This window comes from Microcaecilia unicolor, chromosome 9, assembly GCF_901765095.1.
Source record: "Microcaecilia unicolor chromosome 9, aMicUni1.1, whole genome shotgun sequence".
Lineage (NCBI taxonomy): Eukaryota > Metazoa > Chordata > Amphibia > Gymnophiona > Siphonopidae > Microcaecilia > Microcaecilia unicolor.
This window is the reverse complement of record NC_044039.1, coordinates 37,563,537-37,575,008: the sequence shown is the minus strand read 5'-3', so window position 1 is coordinate 37,575,008 and position 11,472 is coordinate 37,563,537. Positions and strand designations below refer to the sequence as shown.

The following is an 11,472-nucleotide window of genomic DNA, read 5'->3' as shown; positions in this document are numbered from 1 at the left end:
TTGGGCAGACTGGATGGACCTTGCGGGTCTTTATCTGCCGTCATTTACTATGTTACTATGTTCTTGGCACTAACAATCTTGAAAAATCGTAAATTTTCTATAGCTAATTTACAGATTTTGACATGCCCAAAAGTTTGGTGGAACCATCATAGCCAAATAGTTTTTGATTTAGAAGAAAAACTCTCTCTTTAATTTGATTAAAAAATAAAACTCTATTCCCCCCCCCCAAAACAAAAAAAAAATCCACAAACAGTAATTAATAAATCAGACTAATGTTAGCAGAAGTTTGGAGAGCTCCAGTCCCTCCCCCAGACGACACTTCTAACCAGGGCGGCCGGGGATTAGGGATCACGCCAAACGCCGCCAGCCTGTGAAAGAAGTCCCGGAGGAGGAGAAAGCCGAAAGAAAGAAGTTCCTCTGTAATGCCGTGCGCATCCCTCCCTCCGCTCGCGCCAGCCAGTGTCGCACGTTGTTGCGTGACCGCGCAGCCTCGGAGCTCGGAGAATTAAGGCGCTCGATTGTGGTGGCTGCGGAAATAGGCTGCGCGCAAGGGGTTGACGTTGTGTACACACGCTCTCATCATTCACCTCCCGTCGTTGGTCTCCGTGCGCCATGGCTGGAAGGAGAACGTGAGGGAAGCGGAGAGACGGAGGGGTGGGCAGTGGACGGGGAAACACCGTTGCAGCCGTAGCCATGGAGGAGCTCGGGGGACCGAAACAGCTGTTGGTGCTCGCAGCAGCAGGGAGTCCACGGTCCTTATAAAAAAAAAGCAAAAGAAGCCCGAAAAGCGACATGTCCTGCCGCAGCTGCTGAAGGAAACGAGCCATGGGCGCCGTGCTGAGGAGCTTGCTGGTGTGCAGCCTATCTTGCCTGCTGCAAGGTGAGAGAGCCTGGAGGCTGCAGCAGGCCTGGGCTTGGAGGGGGCCATATTAGGGATTCCCCGTGCCTGGGGCTGGGATGAGCGCTGAAGGCCTTTGGGCAGCTTTCGCAGTCTGGATCTGCCCTTTACTTTGTTGTCCTCCTGATGGAAGTAATGAATGTTTTTCTTTCCTTGATTTTTTTTTTTTAATGTGGAAAATCAGGAAATGCAGACTGAGGGGATGGGGGGCTTTAAAGAAAAAAATGGGAGAGGGAGTTTTTTTTGTTTAATATCTCAGTCTTGAAATTGTTGTTTATTCTCTTGCTAAATCTTTTTTGTTCCCCCGTTGTTGCTGCTTTTGCTGGAGTCGGGAGCTTTCGGCCGCCGAGCTGGAAGCTAAGTGAAACTTTTCTTTGTTTGCAGGCGCTGGGTTTCTTGTGTAGTTTGCAGGATGCGCACAGCACTGGCCTGAAATCTAGTTTGCAGTGTTGCACTTCGGCTTTGAAAGCTTCCCAGAACTAAATCACTGTTTCCAAATGTGAGGCTTGCTTTAAAAGGTCGTCGGCGTGTGATCGGTATAACTCTGTACCACTAATCAAGACGTCTGAATCTCTTCCTCCATTTCAATTGTGAGCGCTTCTGTGTAAGATTACGTCTCTGAATTAATAGGCATGGTAAACTAATCAGAAAACGGGCTAGAGTTGTAGAACATTTTCAAGATAGGGAGCGTAGAAATCGCTTGAAACTTTTGTGTTTCTAATGACCTGAAACCCATTCCAGAAAGGTTTTTAATTTGGGAGAGTAATTTTGGATATATGAAATCTCATTTCAGGTTTTGTTAGAGTAGTATTTTAATGGAGAGTGGGTTGAAAGAATCCAGTAAAGGAGAGACGCTGCTTTCGAGCTTGGCAGATGTATCCCATCTGCTTTCCATATTGCACGGAATTGCAGAAGTATAATTTTAGTCTTCAGCTGGCCTCATTCCCATTTCCATCACTGCAAAATTGACTTTTCTAAACAAGTAAAGTGGAAATTGAAATGGATATTTCAGAGCTAATATTTCATTTTCATTATTGAGAGCTGCAGTGTTAGATTGAGTTACCAGACACTTTTTATCTGAAGGCTTTTTTCCTAGGCATAGAATGAGAGAAGGCCTGATTAAATCAAGGTTTCTGTTATGCATTGGTCCAGTCATGCGAGGTCACCAGTACTGGTATTTTATATGGTCCTGATATTATTGCAATCACAATACCAATAACCTGTTTTCCAGTATTTATAGTCATGTATTTTACCTGTGTATCCTTATTTGGTGATATTGAGAGGATATGCAGAAGCATTTTAAGTAATATTTACATCTTTATATAGCCAAAAGAATCCAAACATTTGACAATTGTTTTCGTTCCAGTAGGATTTAGAATGAATTGCTAGCCACTTGGAGTGAAACCGGAACGGTTGTGTCTTAATATTAATTTGGAGTTTGTTAAAAACTTACATAGCTGTGCTGTAGTACTAGGGATTTGTGGCATGTCAGTAATTTGTGGCCAAGAAGGGCCAATCTGAGGGGGGGGGGGGTTGTGTTTCTTTTTTCTTTTTTTTTTTTAGTGCTAAATGCATTAATCTAGATAGTGATTTATGTTAAAGTTCAATGTTCATTATTCGTATTGGGCCAAATAGTTAAATATGCTATTTGGTACAGCTTTAGTGTGTGTGTGTGAGTTTTTTTAAATTTTTTTTTATTTTCTGCTAGCACATGAAACCTGTGTACTTTCCAAAATCCAAATAAATAAAATAACTGACCTTCCTAAAGCACTGCTGACCAGCTAGTAGAGGGTGAGCCACAGCAATCTGGGAATGAGCTGCCTGCCTTCCTGCCTCCCCAGGCCAGTTGTATCAAGACAGTGTTGCCTGAGTTGGGAAATGGAGGGGGGGGGGGGGGGGGGAAGGAGCAAGGGTGTGTGTGTGAGAGAGATTAGGTGAGTGTAGATGTATATGAGGAAAAAAAGAAGCTTCATGCGGGTAAGAGGCTTTGTCTGACTGTAGTGTCTGGGTTCATTTGTGACTATGGACCTTGTGAAGGGTGAATGAGGCTCTGTAGATGTTGGGGAAAGTTTCAGTCCCTGTGAGTGAAACTCTTTTTGTGAGTATGTTTGACATTGTCTGAAGAAGGAGGCTTTGCTTACTTGAAGTTAAATCGGGATAGAAGACCAAATGCGTAGGTGACCAGAGTTCAGTTTTATACATGTATTGGTATGAGCAGAAAAGAAGTAAGATGAAAAGTTGAATGGAGGCCAGTGTGGAAGACTGAGTGCACATTTTTCACACGTTTGTGCCCATGTTTCTGGGTGAATAAGTTTGATTTAATAAAAATTTTAATCTTCCAGAATCATGTGCTAAAATTAGTGCCCTTCTAAATGTATCCTGTGTTAATGAAGGCATTAGCTGTTACTGTCCTGAGCAGAGAGGTGCATTAAAGCCTTGAAAGGGTTAACTCTTGTTTAATGCTGGAAATCAAAATTCTTGATAGGATAAAGGTAGCTCTCATTTTGTGGGCTAGTGTTAGTCTGTGCTACTTGTCTAGCATGGTCCTAGACTGACCTCTTATTTCTAAGGTGGACCATTGCTCTTAGAAACTTTATGTTCAGGATCAGGCTAGCCTAGCACTACAGACTTAAAACTACCCCAGGAATGTGAGTAAACTTCTGGATAAATAGGCCAAGCATGCATTCTTCTCAAGGAACCCCTGAGCCATTTGTGCAGAGTTGTTGTATAGGCAGCTGTCATGTAAGCTCTTAAGGCACTGGCAGAGGTGTGTGTGACAGCTGTTCTGAACAGAGCCAAAAGGAAGGTAGGGCACAGAGCTATGGACGATTTTAACAACAGGTTGCAGATCTGCAATTTCATATTTGTGTTTTTTTCAGTACCGGATGGTATACACCCCAGGGTACTGAAAGAACTCAAATATGAAATTGCAGATCTGCTGTTTTGTGATTTGGAGCCTGTTAAAAAAAATCATCCGTAGTACCTAAAGATTAGAGGGTGGCCAATGTAATGCCGATTTTTAAAAAGGGTTCCAGGGGTGATCCAAGAAACTACAGACTTTTAAGCCTGATTTCGGTGCCATGCAAACTAGTGGAAACTATTATACAGAATAAAATTACTGAACACATAGGCAAGCATGGTTTAATGGGATAGAGTCAGTATGGGTTCAGCCAGGGGAAGTCTTGCCTTACCAATTTGCTTAATTTTTTTGAAGGCGTGAATAAACTTGGATAAAGGTGAGCTGGTTGATATAGTGTATCTTGATTTTCAGAAAATTGTTGTCCCTCATGAGAAACTCCTGAGAAAATTAAAAAAGCATGGGATAGGAGGCAGTGTTCTGGTGTGGATTAGGAATTGGTTGATGGATAGAAAACAGAAGGTAGGGTTAAATGGCTAATTCTCTCAGTGGAGGAGGGTGAATAGTGGAGTGCCCCAGGGATCTGAACTGGGACAGGTGCTATTTAACATATTTATTAATCTGGAAATGGAACAGCGAGAGAGGTGATTAAATTTGCAGACAACAGAAAACTGTTCAAAGTTGCATACGAATTGTGAAAAATTGCAGGAAGACCTTAGGAAACTGGAAGACTGGTCATCCAAATGGCAGATGAGATTTATTGTGGACAAGTGCAAGGTGATGCATTTTGGGAAGAATAATCCAAATCAGTTATTTAATGCTAGGTTCTACCCTAGGAGTCAGCATCCAAGAAAAAGATCTAGGTGTCATCGTGAACAATACACAGAAAAATCTGTCCAGTGTGTGGTGGCGGCTAAAACAAACAAACAATGCTAGGAATTATTAGGAAAGGTATAGAAAATAAGACAAACAGGTGCAACCACACCTTGGGTATTCTGTGCAGTTCTGGTTGTCATATCTTAAAAAAAGATTAAGGGGATGGAACTCCTTTCATTTGAGGAAAGGCTTAAGAGTTTAAGACTCCAGCTTGGAAGGGACAGCTGAGGGAGGATGTGATAGCATAAATCGATATATATATATTTTTTTTACCCTTTCAAGAAATATAATCAGTCAAGGACGTTACTGCTTTAAAAACTAACATGAGGAAATATTTTTCACTCAATCAAAGCTCTGGAACTCATTGCTATAGGATGTGGTAGCAGTTTAGTGTATCTGGGTTTAAAAAAGGTTTGGACAAGTTCTTGAAGGAAAAGTCCATAGTTTGCTATTGAGATAGACATGGGGAATCCACTGCTTGTCCCTGGGATCAGTAGCTGGTATTACTTGGGGTTCTGCCAGGAACTTGTGACCTGAGTTGGCCACTGTTGGAAGAAGGATATTGGGCTGGACGGACCATTGGTCTGACCCAGTATAGCTGTTATGTATGTGTGTTCCCACACTGTGGCTTTACCGCTGCTGCCTCCTGCTAGTTTCTTGCCTGAAAAAGGAGGAAGAGGTGGACTGCCATGATTCAGTTGAATAAGAACACTCAAAATAATTCTGTAAAATGTGGACAGCATGGTTCTGTTAAGAATATACTTCTTTATCAACTCAAGATGCCTTATCATCTTAACCCATTAGTGCCCAGCGTTCCCATATGAGAGCTTATTATGGGAACATTTGGGTTAAGGCTAGCCATTGTTTGATCTGAAAAAATTCTATTACTATGACTGGATGTACCATATGGGGCTTTATCTCTCGTCATTTACTGTGTACGATGTTAAGTCAAAATAGTCGCTAGCATTGCTCTCCTATTCCCTGTTCCTCTGCGTGGCAGCACTGCAGAGCGGAGTATTTCCTTCCTGCCATGCCCAATCAGCCTCTTTGGACGCAGCAGGCAATCAGGAGGAAGGAAGGACTTTGCTCTTTGGCGCTGTTGCACACAGGAAAAGGAGAGCCATCCTAATGCCAGGCCTTGGTGAATTTTTTGCTGTGAATAGTGACAAGAGCAGGACAGGTAAGTGGGGCGATCGGGGGGGTATTTTGCCCCAGGCCCGGCTTTGTCTCTTGGCGTCCTTGTGTATAGATACAATTATTAAGACCTACTCAGAGATCAAGGTTTCCTTTAATTGGTTGGAAGAGAAAATTACACCAATCTGATGTTCATCTTCACTGCTGCCTTCTAATATGTCTGTTACAATTATGTTTGTTACATAATTGCAAAGCTATCCGTGTTACCTTTTCACTGAACAGTTTCCCTTCTTTTTCTTTACTCATTGGCTTCTTTAATCTTGGTTTTTATTCTGTTTGTACAAATGTGTTTTAAAATTGAATCTTTTATTTTGTAGAAAACTTTGCAAAAAAAAGCACTTAAAACTGTGGTACAGCTTATAGAATGACTTGGCTTTTAGTGGAGCTCGCCTTGAAAGCTACTCTGAGCTGAGATGACTCTGGTACACACGTGGAGTGTTTTTTTTTTTTTAGAACACTTTTCTCAAACCAGTCTAGTAGTCCTCCGTTGTTTGCAAATCTGTCTCATTAATTTTTATGGTTGATATCCTGAAAACCAGACTCACTTGAGAGGCCTTGCTTTAGAGCTTAGGGTGGTTTTCTATATTTTATTCTAGTATCTGTGCACCCACAGACATTTTTTTTTGTCACTGATTTCAGCAAGTATTTCATCTTACATTTAAAAGGGTTTAGAGGCCTTATGTCAGAAATGAGGTACTTATTGTAAGAAAGCAGAAGCTGCCGTCTGGAAATGCTTTTCTATGATTGCTAGGGTGTGTAATCTGACAGTTTATTGGTGATATGAAACCCTTTTAGTCATAACTGAGGTGTATCAGTTAACTGACCCCTCCCTGATTTAGTTCTCCCAGTAGTGGCTGCTCTGTTTCAACTCAACTTTGTTTGCATCTGCATTGACTAGATTGCAAGCTCCAAGGTGCAGGAAATGTGCTGTCTCTTTAAAGATGTGGGTATGCCTTGTAGCACTATTATGATATACTTGAATAACAAGTGGTTGGAACCTCTTGGCTCAAGACCCAGACTTGCCTTATGTGTAACTTCTTGATACATTGTAATGTAATGAAAGAATGTAACTTGTCTTTTTTCCTTCCTCCCCCCCTCTCTCAGCATCACCTCTCTTGCTGTATGCCAATCGACGTGACCTTCAGTTGGTGGATGCCGCTGGTGGAAAAGGAAATGCCACTGTTGTGGTCAGTGGTTTGGAGGATGCAGCTGCTGTGGACTATGTGTTTGTGCAGGGCTTAATATACTGGAGTGATGTTAGTGAAGAAGCCATTAAACGGATAGAATTCAACAAAACAGGGAGTTTGCAAAATGTGGTTGTTTCAGGCCTTGTGTCACCTGATGGACTGGCTTGTGACTGGCTTGGGGAAAAACTATACTGGACAGATTCTGAAATTAATCGGATTGAAGTTTCTAATCTTGATGGATCTCTGAGGAAGGTGTTATTTTGGCAAGAATTGGATCAACCTAGAGCCATTGCCTTGGATCCTGGAAGAGGGTAAGCTTATTTTCTCTCACTTCCACAGCCTTGAAAGTTTGTTTGCATTTGTCTTCTAAAGTTCTTTATGGTGTGCTTGTTCTTGCAATCTTTAAGAAGATGATAGCTGAAACAGTTCTACAATTCAGGAAATACTACCATTAAACCTTACCACTTAGGACACGGTAAAAAAGTTAAAATGGCTTTGTGTATTTTAGGACACAGCTACAGTTGTAACATAATAGTTTAAAAACCTCTGTACCTTTTTGGAGGCATTAGCAAAACAGTTACAAATTGCTTCATGTGTGCTAGACATGGTTGATGACCCCTTAAGCTGTGTATGCCAGTTAGATCCCATTGCATATAAAGTTTGTGCTGAGACTCTGGGAAGGAGGGAGAGTATTTGTACATACCCCCCCCCCCCCTGCTGGCATGCAGGTGGTACAGAGGTACTTATCCAGTTGTTAGTCAAGAGAGGAGACCTGAGAGAGAGAGAGAACACAAAAATTCTCATTTTGAGTGTTACAACCATGGTAAAAAGGTTCTAATTATGCTGCTTTGAGAATGAACATTTATAGTACTTATGGGGCAATTGTGAATTATGTTTTGCCTATATGATTTTCTGTATCATGGGTTTATGTACAGCACTGTATAAGAGAATTCATATGATTGCTACCTGTTTGACAAATACATAGCAATCTGAGGTTGACTGCAGGGCATGTATGCTCAAAATCATATAATGGTGCATGAACTTGGGAGACCCATGACAGTGCTGCAACCATAGCTACATTCCAGTAAAGGTGTGCCAGTAAGCAGTCTTTTCCTTTGCATTTCCATTAAAATGGGCCAGAGGACTAGCTCTGGAACTTCTGTCTCCCTGAATTGAAGTGAAGGGGATTCAAGTATTTCTCCTAGGACAAGTAGGATACGTGGGCCACATAGAGGTGACATCATCCAACAGCTCCCATTGGCCAGAAAAAGTTCTCTAATAGCTCAGAATTGTGTGTGTTTTTTTTCAAACCCTCTGAGCTTTTGTAGAGTTCCCCCTACCCTCCCCTATAGCTAGGAACGCACAGGTGTTTCCCCTTCCTTCTCCAGTCTACGATTTCCACTGTTCCCAACGGTCAGTTTTTTCCTTTGCTTTCCACCAAGTACTGAAGATACCCATCTTACCTTTAATTATGCTGGAGAAAAACAAAGCCAGTTTCAAGAAGTGCCTGGGCTGCAACAAGAATATTAGCACCATGGGCCCACATGATTTGTGCGTCCGGTGCTTGAGGCCATCTCATGAAACACAGCCTTGCTTGCACTGTGCCCGCATGTCTCCGCACGCACATAAACAAAGGAAGCGCACCCTCTGGGACTAGTTAAAGCAGAAAGGCAGACTGGAGCTACCAACCATACCCCTGATGCCGGTATGTCTCCCCCCCCCCCCCCCCCCCACAACTGCTGCAGCTTATACAACATGTGTTGCTGCCCATCAATGCCAGCGATCCGGGACCTTCGTCCATCACGATCGTTCTGACCCTTCCCGCTATTTCCCTGGGCTTGTGATTAGCCCCATTGCCACAGGATTGATTCCCTCGCCCCAGGGCCTCGCTTGCATCTTTGCTACTGTAGGGGGAACTTCCCCTCTTCAGGGCCTTGCTACCAGAGTGCAACCAGCTGCATCTCCTGGCCCCGCCCATGCAAGCTGCGCTTAACAGTGAATGCAGCCAATCCCAGATTGTTCCAGCACCGCCCCTTCCACAGCAGGAGCCACCAGCACAGAAGAGATGGACAAAAATCCTCTTCTCATTCTGCCTCTAGACATGGACACCAGTAGGAGAACAGCAGCCACAGGAAGCGCCACCACATTCGCAGGTACTCCGCTTTTCTGCTCACCCTCGGTCTCCCCACCGCCCACATAGAGTTAGGATGTCCACGATTCTGGGCGACCATCAAGCTGGTCCTCGCACGCCCTGCAGTCTCCAGGACACAGCACCTCATATTGCCCCCCAGTACCACCAAGGGCTACCACCGGCTACAACCCACAACAACGTGGACCAGCAGACCCAGAAACTACTTCTACAGCTCCTTGCATAGTTCCTTACTCAGCAGCAGAACCCGCCGCAGCCTGCCCCCCCCCCCCCCCCCTTCCCCTTGATGCACAAAACATGGCTAGGAGCGAACCACCTACAGGACCTCACCTGGACTACTACAGTGACTCCAAATCCAGCTTCCTTGGGGGCTACAATTTGGACTACTCACCATCCAAAACACCTCCCTCCTCACCACAGACATGATCCAGCACCACAACAGGGAGTAACACTGAACAACCCCCCCCCCCACCACCAAATGCACCAGGAAGACCTAGTCTACCCCAAATTCCTCCAGAAGCTTTCCACCCACCTCAACCTCCCCACGGACAGGATGACGGACCCACCCAGTGGCCAGCAAGGGCTCCTGCAATGCCTGGAGTCACCCTACACTCAATTGCGATCCCAGTATACCAAACACTCCTGGACTGCAAGGACAGAATTTGGCGCAAACCCTTCTCGGGTCTGCCAACATCCAAAAGATTTGAACTCCACTTCGGGTTTCGACAAGCCAGCTACCCCACAAGTCCATTGTCATCACCTCTGCTCTCAAGTGATGCAGGACTTCGAGCACTAGCTCCTCTGTGCCACCGAGGAAGGACTCCAAGACCCTGGACAAGGGGAAGCCACCTGATCTTGGACCTCCGCAGGCTGAGTAACTGCATTCACAAGGAACACTTCTGCATGCACTCCTTGGGGACTATACTGTCTCTGATCCAGCCCGACAACTGGCTTGCTGCCCTGGACCTCCAGGATGCATTCATACATACACCCATGCACCATCACAGAGGAAATACCTCCTCTTAAAATTACTGGACAAATACTACCAGTACAAGGTCCTCCCATTCGAACTTTCAGCCACACTGTGGGTGTTCACCAAATGTGTCACTGTAGCGGCAGTACAGCTATGTTGACAGGGTAACTGTGTTTTCCCATACCTTGACGATTGGCTCATAGTGGGACGCTCGCCTCAGGAGATGCAGACCTCACTCCGGAGGACAGAATCACTCCTTCACAGTCTGGACTTCCTCATTAACTTCCGAAAATCCCACCTGACACGGTCCCAGACTCTCACGTTCATTGGGACAGAAATCCGCACAATCCAGGCCAAGGCCTTCCTCCCATCCAGGCATGCTGTTATAATCTCCCACATGGCCCAATGCATCTCCTCTTGCAAGCAGACATCAGCTTGTTCCTTTCTGTGCCTCCTTGGCCATATGGCAGCAGCAGTCAGTCATCCAGCACACCAGGCTACACATGCGACCACTTCAGTGGCACTTGTGCCAGCACTGGAATCAACACACACAGCCTCTCACTCCAAATTCCAATTCTGCAATCCACCCTCAGATTACTGGCCTGGTGGATATCCCAGACCATCCTCACCAGGGGCAAACCATTTACAGTACCACCCCATCAGATGACCGTCACCACAAACACCTCGCATCATGGATGGGGGGCATACTTGTGGGCAAGACAGTCCTCCCCTTCAAATGGACAACCAAGTTGCAGTGTTCTGCATCAACAAGGAGGGGAGGTACAGGCTCAGACTTTCTAATTCCATTAGCTGCCAGGAGAGGAGAACGGACTGGCTGACAATCTAAGCTGGAAACTAGATCCATACGAATGGTCCCTCAACCCCAAGACACCCAGGGACCTATTTCACCAATTGGGAACCCATGCCATCGACCTCTTTGCCACAGAGCACAATGCAAAGTGTCCCAACTTCTTTTCCTAACGACCCTCCCAGCAATGCCTCTGTGCAGATGCATTCTCGCTTGAATGGAATCAAGGACGATTCTATGCTTACCCCCTGACACAGCTGATTGCCAAAACCCTACTGAAGATATCTGCGACAGAGCCTCGGTGGTTCTGGCCTTGACAACCCTGGTCCCTCTATTGCCAGTATCTGGCTACCCGCCCACCTTGTCGCCTCCGCGAAACTGCAGACCTCATCACCCAGGACAGCAGGTCCACTCTTCACCATGACCTCCTAACGCTGGGACTGACTTCCTGGATGTTGAACCAACATTGAACAATCCTGCTAGCAGCCCGAAGATGGGCGTATGCCTTCAAATGGAAATGTTTCTGCATA

General features: G+C 45.0%; 1 protein-coding gene across 1 annotated transcript in view; it reads left to right on the top strand.

Moving 5' to 3' along the window:
- The first annotated feature begins 485 nt into the window (after window positions 1-485).
- The window catches only part of LRP6 (LDL receptor related protein 6), a 280,419-nt gene continuing 269,432 nt past the window's right edge, over window positions 486-11,472 (top strand). Inside the window, exons 1-2 of the mRNA XM_030214121.1 lie at window positions 486-880; window positions 6,930-7,323. Of these exons, the coding sequence (XP_030069981.1) occupies window positions 826-880; window positions 6,930-7,323 (449 nt within the window). The 5' untranslated portion in view covers window positions 486-825. The remainder of the gene's footprint in view (window positions 881-6,929; window positions 7,324-11,472) is intronic.